The 24,755-nt window shown below is 43.6% G+C and overlaps 1 protein-coding gene across 13 annotated transcripts in view; it reads right to left on the reverse strand.

Moving 5' to 3' along the window:
* RGS6 (regulator of G protein signaling 6) overlaps positions 1-24,755 on the reverse strand; it is a 626,535-nt gene that overhangs the window by 89,245 nt on the left and 512,535 nt on the right. For all 13 annotated transcript variants that reach the window (XM_050798808.1, XM_050798809.1, XM_050798805.1 and 10 more), the window contains exons 4-11: positions 23,444-23,494; positions 19,617-19,723; positions 18,325-18,376; positions 11,812-11,876; positions 7,575-7,651; positions 4,701-4,782; positions 3,225-3,299; positions 1,045-1,143 (exon numbers count right to left, since the gene is read on the reverse strand). In XM_050798808.1, the coding sequence (XP_050654765.1) occupies positions 1,045-1,143; positions 3,225-3,299; positions 4,701-4,782; positions 7,575-7,651; positions 11,812-11,876; positions 18,325-18,376; positions 19,617-19,723; positions 23,444-23,494 (608 nt within the window). The remainder of the gene's footprint in view (positions 1-1,044; positions 1,144-3,224; positions 3,300-4,700; positions 4,783-7,574; positions 7,652-11,811; positions 11,877-18,324; positions 18,377-19,616; positions 19,724-23,443; positions 23,495-24,755) is intronic.

Consider the following 24,755-nt stretch of genomic DNA (forward strand, 5'->3'; position numbering starts at 1 on the left):
CCCGTGTCCTTGGCATGCTTGACTGGAATCATCAAAGAGCTTTTTTTCTGTTTTTTTTGTTTTTGTCTTTGTTTGTTTGTTTTTTTTTTTTGAGATAGTCTCATTCTGTTGCCCAGGCCGGAGTGCAGTGGCATGATCTCGGCTCACTGCAACCTCTGCCTCCCAGGTTCAAGCGATTCTCCTGTCTTGGCCTCCTGAGTAGCTGGGACTACAGTCACAAGCCACCACGCCTGGCTAACTTTTTTGTATTTTTAGTAGAGATGGGGTTTCATCATATTGGTCAGCCTGGTCTCAAACTCCTTACCTCAGATGATCCACCTGCCTCGGCCTCACAAAGTGCTGGGATTACAGGCATGAGCCACTGAGCCTGGCCAAATAGCTTTTTTTCATAAATCCATTACCTCTTATCCTCAGATAATACATTTGTCAAGGGCAAGCACCTAAAAGTTTTCTCCTTTGGGTTTTGCCCTCTAGAAACCAGCAAAACATAATACAAACAGTAGGTTGCTTTGTTACCAGTAAATATCAGAAGGAAGTAATATAATTAGCCATTGTCTGTTGACCTGGGCTCCTCAGCATGAAAGAAAATAACATTCAACCAAGTAATGCTGAAAAGGCATTGGGAGTAGGGCTTTATTTATTCTTAAGCTTTCCTTTCAAATCACAGCAATAAAGTACATCATCCTGAGCTGGTTTAGTCTGGAAGTGCATTCCAATTATAAGGACTGTGTGACATGAGCCCCCTCCTTCCTCCAGCTCCCACAGCGGACTGTGGGAAACCCCACTACAGCAGTTACCCCAAGGCACGGGATGACTCATTTATACCCTTTTCTAATAACTGCTGGAGGAACTGGGTAGACAATTCTCTCTCAAGCTTCCGTGGCTCATTCACACACAGCACTTAAAGGTTCAATCACCCACAGCTGGGTTCCACTGTGGTTTCCAGGAACTCAAAGCTTGCTCAATCTTCAGAGGTGAACATTTGGAAGGGTTTTTAAACTGGCCCCGTCTCCTCCTGGGAATGCGAGCCGTCAATTCATTCACCTGTTTCCGGATGTCCTCTTTTGTTGTTTTCCTGATTGGTTGGCTGAGTACATGCACTGGGCTCTGTGCCTGGGACTCTTCAGTCACGCCATACACAGACTAGGAGAAGAAGCAAGCACAGAGTGTCATCCACCTGCAGAGTCGGAGGGTGGCTTAGGGGTCAGCTAGTTCAATGACTCATCCAATTTCCTGAATCCCCTCATGACAATACGAGATTGGTCTCTGCTTTTATTTCTTCAATGATGAGAATGCTGCCTCTTAAGGCATGCCATCTCATCTTTGGGGTACCACTATGACCCAAATCCTGCCTTTTACTGGGCTGAAAATAGCCTCCTTGTATCTCAGTGTTTCTCCAGATATGATTAATAGACCATCTACAAAGAATCACCTGGGTGTGCTTGGAAAAGACATGTTGCTGAGTATCCCCTCACCCCCTGGACTTACTGCATCAGAATCTTTCTGGGTGGGTTTGGAAATCTGCATTTTTATCAAATGCCCCAAAAGATTCTGAATAAAGAAAGTTCAAGAACCACTGCCGAAGAGTATGCACAAAAGATCCCCTCTACATTTCTGTTGGTCAGCAGATGCCCATCTGGTACAAAACTGGGATGGCAGCCTTTCAGGGTTTCCCGTTCAAGTTAAACACTTTTCTGGCCTCTGTTTCTCCACATGTCTGTAGCTATAGCTACGTTTAAAGCTGTTCCTGGTATTATGGACAGACTAAACACAATCTTCACAATGGGAAAGAAACGAAACCCTGAAGGGCAAGCAATGTGTAGTCAACATCATCAAAATGAAAAAGGGCTCAGATAAGGTGGATGAGACTCCATGAACTTCTGTAATGTTAGAATTATGGGGCTCTTGAAGATGAAATGAGGACATTTTAGGAATAACATTTTAAAATATAATACAGTGGGTATTATTATCTCAGTGAAGAACAAAATATGTAAGTAGATTAAAGAAGTTTATATACATATGCCATGTCTAGTGTGTGTGTGTGTGTGTGTGTGTGTGTGTGTTTTGATACATACATGAAAGAGAGCTAATTGATCATCACAAGAAATATAAATGCTTGGGGATGCATCTCCATTCTTTGGATATTTTTTTTGTTTTTTGAGACGGAGTCTCGCTCTTGTCGCCCAGGCTGGAGTGCAATGGCACGACCTTGGCTCACCGCAACCTCTGCCTCCCGGGTTCAAGTGATTCTTCTGCCTCAGCCTCCCAAGAAGCTGGAATTACAGGTATGCACCACTGTGCCCAGCTAATTTTGTATTTTTAGTAGAGACGGGGTTTCTCTACTCTTTCTTGGTCAAGCTGGTCTTGAACTCCCAACCTCAGGTGATCCACCCGCCTCAGCCTCCCAAAGTGTTGAGATAACAGGTGTGAGCCAATGCACCCGGCCCACTCTTTGGAAATTAATATTATGGAGTCTGGTCATGCTCTCCTGCAATATTGTCCCTGGTGCTGTAGAGAGGGTGGCATGTACAAATTGTGGAGGAGTCTGACCATGGTACCCTCAGATATGCTGTGGCCACTACTCCTTTCAGTAAAGTGAAACACAAGAGACCACTGGGTCATTCACTGTTGGGCAAGATGGTGGTTTGAGTTTGGGTGATCCAGCTCTATCAAAAAATAAAATAAAATAAAATAAAATAAAATAAAATAAAATAAAATAAAACATAAAAGAGACTTTCATTTGCTTCTAAGTACAAAGCTTGCTTTCACCTGTGAGCTTTGCCACTTCTTGTTCCTTTTGTTTCCTGCCTTCCCTGCCACCTCCCCAGAGACAACTAGAACTTAACCCTTTAGAACAGCTGACCCTCTTTCAGGAAGTCCTTGGGAAGCCCCTTACCCCCGTCCCCTCCAGGTCTGGCTTAGCTGCCCCTCCTGGGCTCCTCAACTGTCTCGTACATCTCCTAACACAGCATTCATGGCCCTGTTGCCTGTTGGCTTGTTTTACTCCCTGCCATGCTTTGGGCTCCGTGAGGACCTGCCACTGTATCCTAGCACCAGCACAGTGCCAAGCATGCATCAGCTGCTCAATCAATATTTGTGAAATGGTTACAGTTTCAAAAGACAAAAGGTGGCGGAATTACAAGTAGCAAATTACTATTTGAATAGTACTAGAACTGGAAGGGCTATTTACATCAGGAATTTTTAACTCAGCTAAACTAGCGAACCTTTTTAACCTTTTGTGGATTCTTCAAACGTCGACATTTTCGGATGTCCATTTCTGTTGTGTTCACACAGCCTGGCTGAGAAAAAAAAACACACACACATCACATAAATTACTATGTGAAAATTACACTTCCAATTTAGCCCATGTCACACCAACAGGATCAATCTTTATCTTTTTCCATTACAGACAATGCATGATTTTTTTCCATTTTGCCATAATATGTGTTCCTCTGTGGAGTTCTCATATGATCTAGAAAAGCTTACCTCATAATCTAAGGATGATATGTAGAGGGTATAGTGCACAGTTTTTAAGAGCAAATTAGCTATTCAAGTGGCAAGACTGCATCAGGTACAGCCCTTTAAAATTTTTTTTTTTAACATACTTAACCATTTGAAAAAGACTCCATGATATCAGGATGAGTAGCTATTTATTTATTTTTGCTTTTAATTAAATTTTAAGAAGACCAACAGTTTATTCTTTTTAGTTCCATTTCCATAAGGAAAATGCAAGATTTGTTTTAATAACATGAAATCAGAAATACAGTCAAATCTCATTATTTACACATTTTTGCATTTGTGAATTTGCCTACTTCCTCAATTTCTTTTATAACCACCTCATCAGTAGTTGCACCTTGAGTAGACTGATGTGCGTGTTTCCCACTGAAATTGAACAAGGTGATGTCCCGCCTTTTTGTTTCAGGCCCGTCTATTTAGGGCTAATTTAGTGGCAACTTTTCTGCATTTTTGTGCTTTTTGTTGGTGATTTTGCTGTTTAAGATGGCCCCAAGGACAGTGCTGAAGTGCTGTCCACCGTTCCCAAGCAAGAGTCTAATGTGCCTTAGGAGGAAATAAACGTGTTAGCGAAGCTTTGTGCAGGCATGAACAATAGTGCTGTTGTCCATGAGTTTAATGTTAATGCATCAATGATATATATTACGTAAGGTGTCTTTACACAGAAACACATTTAAAAGGTTATGTATTGATCAGCCGATAAAAATGTTGTGGCCACAGGCTCACAGGGACCTAGCTTGGTAGTTCCCATGGGAGTGATGCTTCAATGTGCGCTAGTTCAGTGTTTGCAAAGACTTTATAGAACATAGCTGCCATGGATAACAAGAATTAACTGTATTCGACAGAGAATAGTTTAAGATTTAGAGTTGAATAGCAGTGGAAATGGAAATTGTTAATTTGGGGAATGTAAACCTTTGGGACCCAAAGGTCTTTTGGTGGAATTCCCATAGCTTCTCTTTTTGCAATTCCATATTTTCATGAATGAATAATTTTTTAAAAGGTGGAACTTACATATATTCCAGGAAATTTACTGAGATTATATAAATGAATGGCAAAACCAGTTCCACAAAGCTCGGCGATTTTCTTAAGAATGAGACACCTGGTGGCTAAAGAGGGTCTTTTCCCTATAGAGATAAAAATGAAAAATTCAGAAAAAAGATCTAGAGAACTGAGTAGAGCTTTCTCACCACAGGCCTGTGGACATCCCAAAAGGCTCGTTCTTGACTATCCAAAATTTTCCTTTCTGTCTTGTCCTTTTTCCGGTCAATCCTGAAAGAGTAAAGAGAGGAAGGAAATAAGAGGCTCTGTATTCTGTTTTCCCTGCTGACACTTGCTCCAGCATTTGCTCCTGTTTCTAGGAGCTAAGTGAACACAAGACCATTGGTACCCGCATGGTGCCTGCTCTCTGCAGAGCTGTGAAATAGGGGTGTATAATTCCCCTCCCTGAAAACCCCTGAAATTCCACACATGGTAAGACAACTTGTTTTAGGCTAGATTACAGATTGCCATATATGTGTAATGAACATGGTGGCCTAAGGGAAGAATAAGAATGCAGCTGTTCATCTGAAGTATTAAGATTTGGATTATTAAAAACTGAATTATCCATTGATATGCCCCCTCATCAAAAAGAATACTGCATATACAAATTATAAGATGGAATATAACCACTGTCTCACCAGTGTTCCATGTTCAAATTTGAAAGTTTGCTTTAGATTTAGAATCAGTAGAAAGAAATGTCTTTAAAATGCTGCAATTAAGTGTTTTATAAGTCACTTACACCATCTGGCTTTCTAAAGGCAGAATAATGGCCCTCGCATGAGACAAGATCCAGGAGGCAAATATCCCTGCCTCAGCTGGGGGAGGCACAAATTGCAAGAGGGAAATTGCAGGTGACAAAGACTTATTGTTCTGATCTGCAGCATAGATAAGAGGTTTTTTCTTTTTCTTTCTTCTTCTTTTTTTTTTTTTTAAAAGCATGTATTACTTCATTTTATTTCTTCAAGTAAAAAGCAACTCAGATTAATTGCCGTGTAACTCCTGGTTCTCGGTTCTCTTGGGAACCCTTTAGTTTACCGGACTGAAATAAACCCATAATCACCCTGTGATTTTTGTGATAATTACTGTGTACTTAGGTGGCCCACAATTATAATGTAATCACAGAGTTAATCAAAAAAGTTAATCGAGAAATAGCATATATTTATGAAGTAACAATTTCCCCTCTGTTTATAACTTGTGATGCTGTTTGATTCTGGAAGAATTAGCATTCCTCTTTGCTTTCCAGTGGCTTCTGAGTACACAGGCGCAATTCCGCCTTAGCCCAGTTGAATCTCAGCCTCCATCTCACCTACTCTCCCACCTTCACCTCTTCGGGGGCACCCAATGCCTGGTACCCACCTACCCCGGGGGCTGCTGGGTGGTCAGGAGGTGGCTGGCATCATGGACAGGAGAAAGGCAGAGACTGTCGGGGTAGGGTCACAACAATGGCAGTGTACAGGCCACTACACCAGATGGCCTCAGGTCACTTCCAACTGTGACCATAGCTGTGATGAGTCTACACCCACACAGCCTGAGACCCGGCTCCAGGCCATGGGCTGCAACACCACTCAGGAATGTGAGAGGGTTGCTCTGAAGACTCAGCGGCTGCTCACATACAAGTGGTACCCAGAGGAAACATAGTCCTAGTCTCCCAGCTCAGCATCCCTTTCCTGCTCCTGTCCTACTTCTCCTGTTAACCATCCTGGCTAACCTAGACATCACCCCTGGGAAGGACAGGGGAGATCCAGATCCAATCATTCTGTTTCCCAGCATTAAATGGATCTGGTTGACAACCATGTTTGTGGGGTAGGGAACGCAGAGTACCCATTTCTCATGTTTCCTTAGAGAGGAAGAAATGTCCACTATGTATCCAGGAGAAAAAATTCTGGGAAAAACCCTTCCAACTATTTTCTTCCTTTCATCTCTTGTCCTTTGGGGAGGAAAAATGACTTAACTAATTGGTAGACTTGAAAGAAGAAATTGAGAAAGTTCAGACTCTCCCTCTCTCGGCCCCCATCTGGGTCAGCCTGTGCTCAGAATAGCTGCTCTCTGCGTGCAGAAAACTTACAGGGGTCACCTCTGCCCTGGTGGGGTGGGGTGGAGACGCTGGGGAGAGGAGGCCTATAGATACACACCTTTATCCAGGAAGGGCAGGTTTAATTTGCACTTGTGGCCACATATCCAATGTCATGCCTTATAATCTTGTTTTTTTGTTTTTGTTTTGTTTTGTTTTGAGATGGAGTTTTGCTTTTATTGCCCAGGCTGGAATGCAATGGCATAATCTCAACTCACTGTAACCTCCACCTCCCTGGTTCAAGCAATTCTCCTGTCTCAGCCTCCTGAGTAGCTGGGATTACAGGGATGTATCACCATGCCTAGCTAATTCTGTATTTTTAGTAGAGACGGGGTTTCACCATGTTGGTCAGGCTGGTCTCCATCTCCTGACCTCAGGTGATTCGCCTGCCTCAGCTTCCCAAAGTGCTGGGATTGCAGGCATTAGCCACTGTGCCCAGCCTTACTCTTGCTTTTAATTAATGTAATAATCTGATATTTTGGACTCCAACTGTCTGACTTCTGTGCCTTATTTTTCTATTGGTTCTAACTCCTCTCCTGTCAGGGAGAAGAAGACACGGGCTACTTCTTGTTCTTCCTGAAACTCCAACTTGTTTTCCTATGAAGACAAAATCTCCAGTCCAACAGGTAAAACGGGCTTTCAGCCTTTGAGCACAGAAAATAACTGGAAATCTCTCGGGGAAACAGATACACCTTCTTATAACCAGAGTTCTACCTTTGGGAGGATCTCCCTTGTCGGCGGAAACACACATTTCTGAAATTGTTTTACAGTAATGTTGGTTATGAAAGTGAAACTTATCCATCCTGACCTTAATTTCTACTCAGTTGCCCTCATGCCAGATTAGAAATACTAACGCCATCTGGAAACTTCACTTTGACAATCCCACCTTCACACCATTTCCAAATTCCAGAGTCTGTTCCTCTCTGAAATGGTCTCTATTAAGTTCACCTACTTTACTTGTGCTTCTGCTTGCATAAAGATGAATTCCCACTTCCTTGCAAAGGCCCTCTGGAGTCTTGCTAAGTTTTCCTAATGAGAAATGAAAATCAACAAGAAGGCATTAATCATCGTAAATTAGCACATCGACACCTATGCTTATTATAAGGCAGCCATCCATTCTGGTCACTTCCAACAGAATAGCAAGACCTGCTTTAAATCCCCTGGACATGTATCCAATTTGATTTTGCACCAGACCCTGATGTACAGAGCTGAACTATTAATATTCATTTACACACCCATTAAGTCTGAAGTCTCTGTGGTTCACCTGATTCCTCTCTTCTTATGTGTTTTACAAGAATGCAACTCACACAGCACTTGTTTCAAAGGTTGCTGAAAATAGGGAAAATTGTCTGTGGCTATTGGGGAATTAACAACGAGTCTTTGCCACCTGTTGGTATCTCTAGGCACAAAACCAAGGCTGGATTTCTCAGGACTCGTCTTCCAGTGGGGAGCTGGGAAGGTCATAGGAAAGGAGAACCAAGGGGACCCGACTTTCATGCTTTTTCTAATGTCAGGATTCAAAAGTGGCTGAGGCTGGGTGCGGTGGCTCACACCTGTAATCCCAGCACTTTGGAAGGCCGAAGCAGGTGGATCACCTGAGGTCAGGAGTTCGAGACCAGCCTGGTCAACATTGAAGGTGAAACCCCGTCTCTACTAAAATTACAAAAATTAGTTCAGCGTAGTGGCAGGTGCCTGTAATCCCAGCTACCTGGGAGACTGAGAGAGGAGAATCATTTGAACCCGGGAGGCGGGGAGGTTGCAGTGAGCCGAGATCCGGCCACTGCACTGCAGCCTGGGCAACAAGAGTGAAACTCCGTCTAAAAAAAAAAAAGTGGCGCAAAGAGAGTGTCTATGTTTGTGATGTTCATGAAAGAAAAAGCCAAAAACAGAAAGAAAAGTCATTGAGGGTTGGCATTAGAGAAAAATAAAAGTATTTTCTCTAAGTCTGTAGAGTTACCTAATAGAACAAGAGGATGGGCGGTGAGGAGGGGAGTTTGACAGGCACCCTAATGATCCTCCTAATTCTGATGAATGCAAGGCTGGAGCCCATATTATGCTATGTATTTTCATAGAGCTCATGCCAACACTAATTGATTACCCTCATTAATGGATTATTAATATAAAAGGAGCTTCAGTTGGAGAGTACCACACATGAGCTCACAGTTATTACCTAGGCTTGGTGCACAAGTAGTTCTAAAAAACTGTCTTTTTGACTCTTCCACTGCTCACAGGAAGCAAAATTGGTAGTGCCTCAATGTCAATCAACTGTGACACAGTCGTAGTATAGAATTCTAGGCAGCCATTAAACACAGTAATGTAGATTATAGTTACTGACATGGTAAGGACCCTGAGATACCTACAGTATAATGACTGGGGAAAGAGAAGCAGCTGCCACAGTAATGTTTATGGTATGATTCTAATATAGTTTTGTAAAGAAAAAAATGTATGCATAGAAAAAACTTAGGTGGGGGGAAGTCACGGGTTATATTCTCTCCTTTCTTTGCTGTTTGAATTTTTGTTTTTATAAAAAGAATATGTAATCAGAAAATTTATAAAAAATTATTGCATTCTGGGAGCAAAATGTTTTGGTTTTGAATCATTTTTGTGCAGAACTTCAACCTGAGAGCACATCTCAATGCCATATTCCTTGTTTGTTTTTTTTTTTTTTGAGACGGAGTCTTGCTCTGTTGCCCAGGCTGCAGTGCAGTGGCGTGATCTTGGCTCACAACCTCCGCCTCCCAGGTTCAAGGGATTCTCCTGCCTCAGCCTCCTGAGTAGCTGGGACTACAGGCGTGTGCCGCCACACCTGGCTAATTTTTTGTATTTTTAGTAGAGACGGGTTTCAGCATGTTAGCCAGGATGGTCTCGATCTCCTGACCTCGTGATCTGCCCACGTTGGGGATTATAGGCATGAGCCACCACACCTGGCCTCAATGCCATATTCTTTACAAATACCACAGCAGAACATTAAGGGACAAGATAAGAGAAATTGAATCAAATACAGCAGGAGTTGATGCTGTCTGATTTCTGTATGGGACCTGTCTCTAAAACATTGAAAATATGGGGAAGAGACACATGGGAGGGAGGGGCCCCAGGCTTCTACAGTCTGGGCCTTTCCTCGAGGTTGTGTTAAGGAAGTAACGTCATCATGTCAAAGCTACTTGCACTGGGTGCACAAAGAGTACAACAGCAGTCTTTTGAAGGAGGGTGATGTGACTGCTGGACATTGGGGCAGACAGGGGCACAACCAGGCTCCCAGCATGTCCAGAGCCACAGAACAAACAGGCCAAGGTTTATCTGGGGAGATTATAATGTTCCAGCATATGATCATCTGATAATGCAAACTCTATCCAGGTCCTGAGGCTCTGGACAAACTGCTGCACTGCTTCTTCCTCTTCTGCCCCCTGCACCCCATTCACAGGTCCACAATGCCAGTGGGATCAAAGAGGTGAAGGGCCACGCACAGGTCCTGCTCCCCAATGGCATGTACATTCACACTTGGGCTGCAGAGAGGGGAGCGATGGCCCAGCTGGCTTGGTAGGCTTGGGAACATGAACCAAGGAGAGGTAAGGCCTGGCAGAGTGGGGCCTCACACTCATTTTGAAAGACTGAGGCAGTGAAAGCAGGAGGGGTTTTGGAGGTGGGTGGGTCTGAAGATGCTGTTAATGCTAGACTATGCAGGGAAGGATTCTCTGCTGCCCTTAATGTTGCCCCTCCTCCCACAGCTGCTGGCCCTTCAGTCATTCACGGCTCAGCAGCACATCCTTCGGAAGACGTACAGGGAGAGGGAAGTAGAAGGTACAAGAAAGTTCAGGCAATTTCTCCCATTCTCTGTGACCTACATAAAGTTCAGTTTTGGGGGAAAATTTTGCAACCAAAAGTTTAAAAAAAATGTAAATGATCTATGAGTTTTCAAGTGCTTTGGTTTCTGGGCTCTGTCAAATGGGAATGGACCCAAGTTTGATGGTGGGGCCTCTAATTTTTGCAAGAAGTCCCATCTTATGAAGGACGATAGAGGGGGAAGGTAAGAAAGCTGGGAAGTAGATACCTCATGTGACATACATCTTGTCTTACTTTCTCAATTGAATTTTACCCTTAGATTCTGCCTCTGTTACTAAGGAGAGGGGAGTGGGTATAAAGATGCAATTTAAAATTTTGATTTAAAATATTATTATGTAGTAAATTTGACTTTTTTCCTTCTGTACAATTATCTAAATTTTAACACATGTATAGATTCATACAACCACCACCACAATCAGGATACAGAACAGTTCCATCACCTTCCAAAAATCCCCTACCCCATCCATAAGCCCTAGCAATCGTTGATCTGCTTTTCATCATGATAGTTTTATCTTTTCAAGAATGTCCAACAAATGGAATGGCTGGCTTGAGATTGGTTTCTTTCACCCAACATAATGTTCTTGGTACTCATTCAACTGGTTGTGTGTATCAATAGTTCATTCTTTTTTACTGCAGAGTAGTATTCTATTGTATGGATGTACCACAGTTAGCTTAACCATTCAACTGTTAAAGTGCATTTGGGTTGTTTTCAGTTTTTGGTTATCACAGATTAAGCTTGTGTGAACATTAGTTTATAGGTGTTTGTGTGAACATGAGTTCTGATTTCTCTAGGGTATGTATATAGAAGTGGGATTACTTGGTTATATGGTAAGTGTTGTTCAACTTTATAAGAAGCTGCCAAACAATTTTCTAGAGTGGTTGTACCATTGCTATCTCCTTAGCAATGCAGGAGAGTTACAGTTGTTCAACATCCTCACCATCACTTGGTATCATCAGTATTTTTTATTTTGGCCATTCTAATAGGTATATAATGGTATCTCACCATGGATTTAATCTGCATTTCCTAAATGGCTAATAATATTGAACATCTTTTAATGGGCTTATTTATCATCCTTGTGTCCTCTTCGGTAAAATATCTGTTAAGTCATTTGCCTATTTTTAAGTTGAGCTGCTTATTTTTTTATTGTTGAATTTTAAGAGTTATTTATGTAAAAATACAATCTTATTGTGATGGTCAGAGGAGGTGAGAACAAAGGAGGAGAAATAGATCCTTCCTTTCCACTGTCTGAAAGGGATGAAAGCGGGACAGAAGAAAAAAAATAAGCTTAGATGGAGCTACAGATATGATTTTACTCTCTTCTCATATCCTGGAAAATAATCATACTTACTGCTTCGTAATCTGCCAGTTCCAGCCTCGCTTTATTCTGCATTGTCCTCTTACAGAGATAGATGGCTAAGGGAAGAAAAGAAATGACAACATGTACAAAACCAGCAGCACAATGGAATTATAAGCACATCCATCCATCTGTCCATCCATTCACCCATTCATCCATCCATCCAGCCAGCCATCCCGCCCGCCCACCCTTGCTGTGTGCCCAGCACTGTCCTGGGAAAAATATGTTTTCTAAGTGGACATCATGACCCCTGACCTCTAGAAATCTTTTTGTAGTCATGATCAGATGAAGACTCCTCCATATTCCAATCCTGACAACTCCCCTTCTTCCTCCTTACTCTGCTTCACCCTGAACATCCTTCACTTGGAGTGATATTTCACAAACATGACCACATTACTCCTGTGCCTATAAGCTTTGCCTTGAATCCTCAATGGCCTCAGAAATAAGGCTGGGTTCATTAGGGTGGCAAATATGGTTCTTTATGATCCGCTCACTGCTTATCTCGTCAACTTCTTCTCCCTCATGCAGGCACTGGGAGGCCACCAAACTCTTTTAGATTCATTCCTTTGTATATGCGTCCTTTTTGTGGAAGGTCTTTCTCTCTTCTCTCCTTCCCTCTGTCTATCTGGCAACCTCCTACTAATCTTTGAAGACCCAGGTTGGTGTTTCAGATAGCATCTACACATCCTCGACCATGGAACTAAATTCCATTGCACTGAAATCCTGTATTTACTAGACTGTCCCCTGCTCTAGGCTGAAGTCTCTTTAAAGGCAGAGGCTATGTCCTGCTCAGCTTTCATCCCTGTCCCTAGCACCAGAGCCTGTCTTGCCAGGTACAGTAAAAAGGCTATGGAAAGGGAAGACAATTTAGGTCTCTCAACCCAGGCTAAGGAAAGGTTTTTGGCCCGTGGTTTCCCTGTTTCGTCCTCAAACGTGGCCTTCATCATCACTTCTCCCTACCTTTCCTTCTTCAATGTCTTCCTCCTTCTCCAGAGCCAAGTGGAACAATCCAGGGAAACCAGTAGATGAATGGCATAAATAAATGAACAACAGAATGATCAAGAGGGAGTGCCAGAGAGAACCTGTGATCATTTTGTTGTTGGACAACAAGATCTCTTTACTAAGAGATCTCTAGTCAACTCTTTGCTGGATCAATCTACTTCTTTCATTTGTTCTGAAAAATTTACTGATACCTATGACATTTTGGAGCCTGGAAGCCGGCAGCCTACCCTCTGGCATGCCCACACTTCTGGCAAATTGTATGCTCATAAGAGTCAGTTGTGGTTGTTCCCAAATCTGCTTATGTCAGGCACATCTGTTATTTTAATCACACAAGTTCACTAAATATTACATGTGTCAATGAAACTAATGTGCAAAGAGAGAGAGTGTTGCTTCTATGAAAACTCAGTTGAATGATCTGGAACAATTTAATGAAGGAGAGTCAGCTAAGACAGTCGCTGGCGAATTTGATACAGGTGAGATAACTGGAAAAAGGAAGAAAAATAATAAAAATCTAGGAGGGGCCAATGTACAAAAGACTACAAAAATGTCTTTACATTCTTGATGCACTTTAAAGACACCAAAACAGTGTAGTTTATTTTGAGTGTGGTTGATTTAAGAAACTAAAATCATTCAGCTCATAATCAAAGAGGACACTGTGGTCCTACCTCACAAGGCTGTCAGATGAGTGTTCCTTTGTATATCTTACCCTTCCATGAGGTGCTTTAAGGTGTACATATGTCATTTTAAAAATTATTTTCTACTTACCAACTTTTCCAATGAACGAAGCAGCTATAGTGCTTCACTGGGTCTGATAAAGGGGTGTCTGATCTATCACAAAGTACCTCCTTCAGTCTCTTGGAGTCCTGGCAGAATTAGGGACAACCTCAGGCAGGAAGCTTGACATGTCACCAGCCCCACTGGGCCAGGTCTTGATTACCTTTGAGCAGTGCAGGTCACTGGAGGTGGCAGCTGCTTTGACAATGCTGCCCTGGACAGTATTTTGCATTTGCCGAATGTAAAACTCAGAAAAGGCTAACCCGGATTTGACTATGGGTTTTATGCAGGCAGAGTCATCCCAAGAAATGTCCAAAGGGGACAGCTGGGTCAAAATGGGGCAGGGGGGTTGTGAAGTGAGGTATTATACATGGAATGCAGAGCTGGGGTCACTCCTGATGGCCATGAGTCACAGGGTCACACGCTACTAGCTAATGTCCCTGTGCCTAAAGTCACACAAGAAATCTTTTCACCACAACAAGGAAGGTGGGATGTGGCTGTTCTTGGCACAGAACTCCCTGGGGCTTGTCTGCATCCCAGAGTGCCTTCACCAGGGCTTGCTCTAACTTCCAACCAACTCTAGTGACTACTGGTGACAACAGTCAGCCCTACAAGAGGGCATCTGGAGGAACTGTCTTAAGCTCAGATACTGGTTTCTCTTGGATATTTAATTTCTTACCAAAAAATTTATATTTCCTTGTCCTTACATCTGGCATTGCACCCTTACCTATATCTCATATCTCACTTAGACAAACCCACTGCCATCTCAAGTTCACCATGTGTCACCAAACAAAAGTGGAACATATTTAAAAATTGTATAAAGGGAACAGATTCATGCATTATATGTGCTATTGAATTTCTTTAAAAAAATTGAGCTTATCGAATTTCAATGTACTGAAGAAACTGACCCCTTTCTGTACTTTCTGCCTTTACTAGCAACATCATTATGTACCTCAATCTCCTAAACTAGGGAACCTATAACTCACTTATTTCTCTATTTTCTTCATACTCTCTGATGACTTTTTAGAATTACAGCATTTTAGCACTGGAGGTAACCTTGGCAACCATGAAGCACAGGCCCCTCATTTACAGATGGGGAAACTAGAGGCCCAGAGAAGTGAAGTGATGGACTCAAGGGCTAGTTAGTGATGGAGATGGAATTAGAATTGAGGCCCAGTGCAGAGTTTTCTCTATGATATTCACCAATCCATTTACTCAGTCACTCATTCAAAAATGTACTGAGTGTCTCCTATGGGCCAAGTATTGTTTTAGGTGCTGGAAAAATCACCATTGTAGCAGCTACTGCTTCCATTGAGCCCATTGAATATCAGGGACTATTTGACTAAGTCACAGCCCTTACTTCATCCTCCACAGTCTACTCGCTTGATCCCCCACAGTCCCCTTGCTTGATCCCCCACAGTACAATGGTGATTTTTCAATCTCCCACATAGAATTTGACAAGAGTGGGGACCAGTAAATGGTTGTCGATTGAATGAAAGTGTCCGGTACTTCATCAGTCTAAATCATACTATATTGAATTCTTAGCTTCAGTTTCACATGCTTCCTGGTGAGAGGGTCACCATTGTAGCAGCTTGATCCCCCACAGTCCCCTTGCTTGATCCCCCATACTCCACTCACTTGATCCCCCACAGTCCACTCGCTTGATCCCCCACAGTCCACTCGCTTGATCCCCCACAGTCCACTCGCTTGATCCCCCACAGTCCCCTTGCTTGATCCCCCACAGTCCACTCGCTTGATCCCCACAGTCCACTCGCTTGATCCCCCACAGTCCGCTTGCTTGATCCCCCACAGTCCGCTTGCTTGATCCCCCACAGTCCGCTTGCTTGATCCCCCACAGTCCGCTTGCTTGATCCCCCACAGTCCACTTGCTTGATCCCCCACAGTCCGCTTACTTAATCCTCATAACAAATCTACGAGGTGGGTTCTGTTATTACCCCCATCTTATAGATGAACCAATTTCTTCCCAAGTTGGGAAAAAACTTGGGAAAGTGTGTTCATTGTTGGGGACCCACAATAGCTTCCCCAAACTGCTGACTCCATTCTAAACGTCTCTCCTTGACGGCCAGGGCCTTTTTATAAGCCCACCCCTCCCAAGCTATTCAGCCTTCTCAATCATTCATCACATAAAACATCTGAATACTCAAGCCAGATCCTCACCATGCCTTTCTTCCCTGCATCATGCTGCCTCTCCCAGCCTGGGATGCTTGCAGGGAAAGGCTGTGACTTATTCAAATCTCCGACATAGAATTTGACAGAGTGGGGACCAGTAAATATTTGTCGATTGAATGAAAGTGTCCGGTACTTCATCAGTCTAAATCATACTATATTGAATTCTTAGCTTCAGTTTCACATGCTTCCTGGTGAGAGGTTCACCTCAGTCATAATAACATCAACCAGCATCCCAGTGGCAATAATACTAACCTCACCCCAGTAGTGATATCAACCACCACCCCGTATTAACTCAGAGAACCTTACATGTGTTTCATTTAATCCTAACAAAACAACACTAGGAGACAAGTGCTGTTACTACTTTAATCTTAACATGAGGTCTCTGAGGCACAGAGAGGTTAAGTCATTTGCCAAGATCACCCAGCTAGTGGAACTGGTTGATCCTGGGGGCTCACTGTGCTGGATTCTCTCTTGGTAAATACATCCTGATTTTGTAACTAAACTGCTTTGGAAACCCTGGGGAGTACTTGTTTTTCTTTGTTTTGGAGACAGGGTCTTCCTCTGTCACCCAGGCTGGAGTGCAGTGGCACAATCATGGCTCACTGCAGCCTTGAACTCCTGGGTTCAAGTGATCCTCCCATCTCAGCCTCCCGAGTCCCTGGGATTACAGGTATGTACCACCATGCCTGGCCCCTGGTGAACACTTCTGCATCCTGAACCTTGATTTCTCCCTCTGATTTGCCATAATTGAGGCACAGGAATTTAAAATAATTTTTCTTTAGTGAGAGCCTGAAACAAACTGTCATTTCTCTCCCTGTTCATGATGCACAATTAAAATTATGAAATGAAGAACACCTGTAGGCACAGGGCGCTGATGCCCTTTAGTACTCAGCATAAGATGGCCTAAGCTTTGTGGAAGAAAATATTTTAATCTTACTTGGGCCCAGGTATCTGGTCTGACCATCCTCCCACCCTCTCCACTGCCTGGAAAAATAGTGGTTTTCACATTTACAAGGGCACACGTTGCTGCATGGAACTGAGCTATAATTACTCAAATTCCAAGTTGGGCTTTCATGAGCAGTCTTTTCAGCCTCAGAAGCACTAGTTTCATGAGCAGTCAAATGCAGCTCTCGCTTGCAGCCGGAAGCCTTCCTGGATCCACTTATCACATTGGTCAGGGTGCAGCACAGTGTCAGAGGGCCCATGGTGGCCTGTGGATAGCCAAGCAGACAGCCCCAGGGCCTGCCCTTCTGCATGACTGATGTCCTCCACACTTGGCCATGGAACAACTCCAGCCTTAGTAGGTAACAGCTCACTGGTATTTCATCCTCAGGTTGGCTCCCTGTTGTCAGTTTCCTCTTGCTTGAACATGTGACTCCAAGGTTGTATCTTATCCCAGTGGTCTCCCAGACAGGCTCCCCTGATCACCACCTAGCTGCACATCTCCCTCCCGCTCATCACAGCTGCATCTGCCTTCCTGTCTTAAACAATTCTGCAAAGAAGCTGCAGGACTCATTGAGTGTCCCAGTCCCCAGGAGAGCCACAGACCAGACTGCCACAGCAGCTGAGTCAGCAGCAATGATGCATGCAAAGGGGCAGTGCTGCTGCTACAACCTTCAGGCATGTCACGTACAGGACCGTGAAAGAAGCATGGGTTTTGGAGCCACTCAGATCTGAGTTTGAGTTCTGCTCCCTCTAGTGAGTGTCTGTTGATCACCTTCAATAAAGAACCAGAACTGTCAGTGGATATTTACTGAGCACTAACTCTGCCTCAGACATGGGCTATGCACTGGAGATATGAGAATGCACAAGCTGGACCAGCCTCTGCCCTTGAGGCTTACAATCAAGGGAGCATTCAGACAATGTGGTAGTGTGAGGGTGTGGCCTCTCTGGGCCTCAGGTTCTTTCTCTTAAGCATAGTGATAATATAACTTCTGCAGAGAACTGGCATATAGGAATATTAAATAATCTCCATTGAGAGTATGTGGCAGAAGAAGTCTTGTAGGTCCCCGTCTGGAGAGAGAGAACTCCCAGCTTCACTCACTCTTTATTTTCCTAGTCCAGGATGACTTCTGTATACCTGTCTCTGGTCTCTCTCCTTTTTCTACATTGCAACTATCAAGAACACCAAAAGGTTCTTAGTAAGTTTTGACAAGTCTGTGAGAACAGAAAGGGCCAGGAAGAGGTAGCCCCTTGATCCAGCCCTCCCTGAAGCCCTATCCCTGGAAAGAACAATTAAAAGTCACCATCCCATAGTGTTGCTGTGGATCCTGGTTCTCCATGGCCCCAAGATGAACATACTGACCACCCTTGATAAGATTTTTCTTCCCTCTCCTGCTTCCCCTCCAAGGACTACACCTTTCAGTGAGCTGGGCCTTCCTCTGTTATGTGGAATAGAAAATTTGTTATAAAGCAACAATATGAGAAAGCACTAAGCAGAAAGGACCCTCCTGCCCATGTACCACAGTTGCCCACACCAAGCATTTGTCTTCTGCACACCCAGAAGTGACACACAGTGTGGGCTGTGGCTTCAGTTCTCACCATAGTCAGTGTTTTCAGGTTCCCAGCAGTTCGAAGGCCAGAAGTATGGAGCCTGCAAAGGAGCATGGGTGTCAGGGCTCATAGGTGTGCCATGCCTGCACTTCCCTCCCACATCCAGGGAGGAGCCTCCCTGATGGCAGGCTCTCCCCCAACTCCTTCTTGCTGATGCTTCCCCACAATGCTCTCCTCTTCTCTAATGCAGCTGAAGTGAGTCAACATTTTAATCTAGGCATTGACAAATAAAATGTAAGGTAAGCAAAACAAATGCAAAAATGAGAAGTTTTGTTTACAGGGAAATATATTCTTATCCTGAGACAATAGAGGTCTAAGTACAAAAGTCAGGCTGGCACTACTTACTGGGCACCTAAGCCCATGTTCCTTTTCTCCCTTTAACCTAGTCTGAAGAACTCTTCTCCCAAACCCTTTGGTTAGACCTTCACTCAACCCCGTATCCTCTGCCCTCATTACCTCTAGGGAAGAATCTGGGAGAAGGAATGTAAAATGGGTGGGGAGGGTGATTAGGTAGCAAATAGAAACTTCACTCCGGAGAAGGCAGCATGAGACAGTAGAAAGATCAAGGTCTGTGCTATCAGGCTCACTTAGGTTCAAATTAAGGGTGCTCCTGGATTTACTAAATGACACTTTAATTCTGTGAGCACTTCAGTTTTCTTATCTGTAAAATGGGTGATATTTACCCCCTAAAGTGTGCTTTTCAGAATAAATGAGGAAATCTGTACAAAGTGTCTACGATGGTCTGAATGTCTGCGTCCCCCTCAAATTCACATGTCGAAATCCTAATCCCCAAGGTGATGGTACTGGGAAGTGGGGCCTTTGAAGCCCTCACAGATGAGATTAGTGCCCTTATAAAAGAGGCCTGATATAAGCTCTAGGTCCTGTCTGCCCTGTGGGGATGCAGCTAGAAGGTACCTTCTATGAGCCAGACAGCAGGCCCTCACCAGACACCAAATCTGCCGGCACCTTGGTCTTGGACTTGCCAACCTCCAGAACCATGAGTAGTAAAATATTTTTGTTTATAAGATACCCAGTTTATGGTATTTTGTTGTAGCAGCCCAACTGGGCCCAGGGCATGGTAGGCTCTCAATGACAGCCTTTTACTATTCTCTAAGTGGGTCACCCAATGGTCCAGATGAAAGTTCTCTTGGCTTTCCCAGTGCTGATGAGGAGTGAGGGTTACTCCCTCAAATATCTCTAGGTTTCTTTGTAGTTCTAAGTTGAGATCAGATGATGTTGAGAAGAAAAGGTTCTTCAGGAGGAGGAGCTAGCAGGCTTACCTGGAAACGATAAAAGGTACCATCATCCTTCATGGTGAGAACATGGTCCGAGATTGGAAAGATGTAGCCCTGGGCAGCGATAAGGCTTCCCAAGTGTATTGCTTCAACTGTAAGAACAGTGCATATAGAGAGAAGGAATTAGGAAGCAGGTTATTTGGCTGAAAATTAAGCTGGGAGATCAGAAGTCAACTGTCATCACCCCCAGATGACTGTGTTGATGACATGATTACCCTTGCTCAGTGTGGGGGTGAGGAGGGGAGATGCCAATGGCTGGAAAGGGCCACTGTGTGTCTGGGACTTGTGTGAATCCCACCTCCGAGAGTCTGACATTGCTTCACCTCTCTCCACCCTGACCTTCAGAAGAAAGTCTGGCTTCAGGGTCAAGGGCATAAATTCTGGCATAGATGAGCCTGTATTTAACCAAGTGAGATATTTCACTTGAAGTTATTAGCAGTGTCTGGTACAGGTCAAATACTCCATAAGTGCTGGCAGCTCTGATTCATATCAGTTTCATCATCCCCAGCAGTAAGAATGCAGCCTCACTACCCATAGAGACATAGGACTCCCACTGCGTTCCCCAGTATGACAGTCCCATCAGGGATGAGAGGGGTGTTACCCTTCTCTTATGGACAGAGAGGAAAACCTCACTTCCTTTGAAAATTAGAGGAGGGACACTGTGTGGGCAGTGACAGAGAGAGGCCAACCTGATAGAAATACTTATATTTTTGCCACAATCAATCTGTTCCTTTGTTCCTTTAGCACCAGCCATAGATAGATGCACATAGAAAGTTGAGAATATAGGTTGGGCATGGTAGCTCAGGCCTGTAATCCCAGCACTCTGGGAAGCCGAGGTAGGCGGATTGCTTGAGCTCAGGAGTTTGAGAACAGCCTGAGCAACATAGCAAGACCCTGTCTCAATTAAGACATTTTTTAAAAAAAGGTTAAGAATTTAGATTTATCCTGAGCAGAGCTAAGAAAAAATAACAAACCTCAATGCTTCTACCACAAAAAGTAATCTTTCACAAATCCAAAAGTAGTGTTACAGGTTAAGACTAATTTTTGGACATGGAAATTGTTAATGTGCTCAGGGAGTCTCTAGCAATTATTAATTTCATGAGCTCTGACTTTTTAAAGTAGTTTGTTTTGGCTTTACTTGCAAATTTTTCAAGAAGTTGAATACAATGCAATGTTTTGCTTATTAAGAACCACCTATTCTCCTTTGAAAGAAACATACATGTAACTGGTGGAATTAGAATGAATGGAGTTTTATTTTACTTACTTAGTGATGACAAATTTGCTATTATTATTATTTTTTTTTTCAGAGACAGGTCTCACTCTGTCACCAAGGCTGGAGTGCAGTGGCACGATCACAGCTCATCGCAGCCTTGAACTCCTGGGTTCAAGTGATACTTCTGCCCCAGCCTCCCAGGTAGCTGGAACCACAGGCACATGCCACCACATCTGTCTAATGTCTTTTATTTTTACATTTTTTTGTAGAGGTAGGGTCTTGCCATCTTTCTCAGGCTGGTCTTGAACTCCTGGGCTCAAGGAATCCTCCCAGCTCAGCCTCCCAAAGAGCTGGGATTACAGGCATGAGCTACCATGTCTGGCCAGTTTGCTTTTTAAAGTCTATAAGCTTCAAGAACCATGAGTCCAGCTAGAACAGAAGTTTCATCATTAGCAGCTGCTCCTTCCCCATAGGAGAAAGAACAAAATCCTGTAGGAAGGTGACTTTCATGCCACCAGTCTTGGAGCTAAGACTCTACCTTCATTCTCTGAGCAAAAATGTTTTTGCTTAGACATTGGCAATGGGGCCAGGTGCGGTGTCTCACACCTGTAATCCAAGCACTTTGGGAGGCCAAAGCAGAAGAATTGTTTGAGGTCAGGAGTTCAAGACCAGCCTGGATAACACAGTGAGATCCCCATCTCTACAAAAAATAAAACAAAAAATTAGCTGGGTGTGATGGTACGAGCCTGTAGTCCCAGCTACTCGGGAGACTGAGCTGGAAGATAGCCAGGGAGGTCAAGGCTGCAGTGAGCTATGCTCATGCCACTGCACTCTAGCCTGGGTGACAGAGTGAGACCCTGCTTCAAAAAACAAAAAATAACCACAGGAAACTGGCTGATGGGAAGAAGAAACGAGAGAGGGGCAGACGCTGGATCTGGCTGTTTCCCAAGGCCTTGGTTTGCCTCATCTCCCCGCTTCTATTCCCAGTTGACAAATTGTTCTTAGCTCCGCTCCTCCTCAGCCACTTCTCAGAAGCCCAAACAGGCCCCAATACCATAGTGTCTTCCCAAGGGCATCAGAGTATAACAGATTTTCATAGAAATAACTCTCATCATTCAGGATCCTTCACAGAAGCTTCTCACGCCAGGGCTGGAGGATTCCTGAAGCTCATTCTCACATACTGCTAGCCAATTTAGGATTCTCATTATAGTAATAATAAAATATATGTCAGGAACACAATGATTATTTTAGGAGGCAAAGAAGCCAGTGCTCTTGGAAGAGAAAAGGCGGCCATGAGGAAATACATTCCTTAGTTTAGCATTATAATCACAGGAAATACTGACTTTAAATACATGTAACTAAACAGGAAGATGCTGATCCAGTCCAGGCTTTCCAGAGGACTCAGAGGTCCAGGCTGCATCAGGGACAACATATAGGGAGTTGCTTTGGGTTCTATCCCTTACATAGGGTTAGCATTTATAGTTTTTCCCCTGTGAATCAAGAACTTGACTACAGTTAAGAATTTTCGCTAGTTGTGAGCGTAGCCACTAATGAAGCGGGTGAAAAGACTCAGGTCACTTCTATGAATGATCTGCTTTTCTGGCACTTAGAGTTCTAACAACTGTATATAATTAAACTGCATAGAAACTGTATTGTTTTGCAGTCAACAGTAGATTAGACATGTTGGGTTAAAACACAGGAGTGCCAAGCTGACACACTGATTCCCGCAGGAAATCACAGCTGAAGGTCACAGATCCAGAATGGGTACTTGAAAAAAATCTTCAAAAAGCATTGTGGTTCGGGGCCATTTAATTTGGGGCAGATAAGTTTAATCACGCCAATGTCCATTAAGAACATCAGAGTGTATTAGTGGATCTTTATAAATGTGACCTTCAGGCATCAAGAATACTCACTTAATCAAGGCGAAGGAGTATGTAATAAATTCAGAAAAGTATTAACTAATAGCACAGGGGAATAAGCTTTACTTATCTTGAATTTTTATTTTTCTGGAACACCCCCCCCCCATTTCCTAATTACACTGTGAAAATAAATTTTACTGCCTATTTTCTGGTGGGAGGACAGATTTGGAAATTGTTTTATTGGCCAGGGTTTTGTTGTCGTTTTCCTGGTAAGGACTTCCTAATTGAAATGCACAATTAAAGTTGAAAAAAACATCATTCCTTCACTTCTTGCAGAAGCAGAAAACAGAGGGAGTCTTAGCAAATAATTAAACATCTTAATTGTGGATCAGGCAATCTAATTTTAAGAGCTGGCTCTAGAAGGCTGTTCAGTGACAGTGCTACAACTTATCTTTAATTGCTGCAGCTAACGAGAATTCAACTCATTTCACACACATTATTGTACTGGGCTCTTTGGCATTCTAAATAGTTGCTCATTTCCTCAAGGTGTGATTTCAATTTACAGACAAATATTCAGGAGAAAATAAATTAATTTTGTTTGTAAATAGAGTGATTCCACATCTTGGGACTCACATTTACAAGACCGGCTCTCAGGAGGGTAGGAAGATCTAGTCTGGAACTTGGTTATGGGATGTTTACTGATACCAGGGGAGAGAAGGGCAGGGTCAAAGGTCAAGTACCTGGGTCCTCAATGGAAAGGTTCTTCATGAGCCACTGCACAACGTCAGTACCTGCAACGACAAAGCAGTTTCAGCTGAAGACCTCCTGGGTGTTTAACACGGTGGCAGAAGAAACATGTTTACCTAAGAGAATCCTAATTCCAATCAGTCCACACTGTAGAGCAGGATAACATGGACACTTTTTTTTGTCCTAACCAACCCTTTCCATTCTTCAGTACACTTCCATAGTTACAATTCCATTCTCGTCCAAAAAACACTCACTTCTGATGATGCAGGATGAGCTTATATTCACATTTCTAGGCAGTGTCTATAGAGGACTTCCCGAGACATGCTAGGTGAAGCTTTATCATGCCCGGCCCCCAGACCATTTCTGGAAGAAGGAGGCCTCTTCAGCTCCCTGCCGTCAATTACAAGGGCTGACCGACACAGGTGACCTCATAGGTTCTTGCAAAACTCTCATCTCTTTTGGCACAGGCCTATCCTGAATGAATGTGCCCCTGCATTTGTGGCAGAAACGTCTATGTATTCACCAAGACCTCTTTCCTCTCCTCACTGTGCCATAGCTAGATTACATTTCCAGACTTCCCCGCACTTAGATATGGACTGAGTTCTAGCCATAGAATGTGGGTAGAAACGGCATATGCCACTTCCAGACCTGGACCATAAAAACTCCTACGTGGCTCTCCATAAGCTCTGGCCCTTTCAATCCCATCTGCTGGCTGGATGTGAAGACCTGGGGGAATGCAGAGCCACAGTAGGGAGGGAGCAATGGTTCCAGCCATGGACATTATGCCCATGTGGGGCTCTGACTTGATGAGGAATAAACTTTGTTGTGTTCAGCCCCTGAAATGTGGGACTTAGCTATTTTGGTAACTAGTATTACCTTAATGAATATAAATCTTAACAGTCTGAAGTAACTTTTAAAGCTTGTCTACTCCAACCCTAGCCAATACACAAGTCCCATTCACAACACCCTGGACAAGAGATGCTGTAACCTGTGTTTAGAATGCCTAGTACCTGGGAACTCACAAACTTCCCCCTACCCAGCCTGACCCAGTTAAATCAGCCTTGATTTATCTGAAAAGAAACTTGCCCCTCTCTGACTTCCTCCCTTTGGCCTCAGTTTTGCCCTTTGATGATAGAAACACAAACCCCAACCTAACCACTCTGTGCGACAGCCCTTCAGCTATTCGGACAGTCCTGCAGCATACCAGCGACGTCCTCCCTCCAAGTGCAACAGGCCCGGTCCCTCAGCTGCTTCCTTGCATGGCCTGGACTGGAGTTCCTCACCATATGTTCCCAATCCTCTGAA

The sequence above is a fragment of the Macaca thibetana genome, chromosome 7, assembly GCF_024542745.1.
Source record: "Macaca thibetana thibetana isolate TM-01 chromosome 7, ASM2454274v1, whole genome shotgun sequence".
NCBI lineage: Eukaryota > Metazoa > Chordata > Mammalia > Primates > Cercopithecidae > Macaca > Macaca thibetana.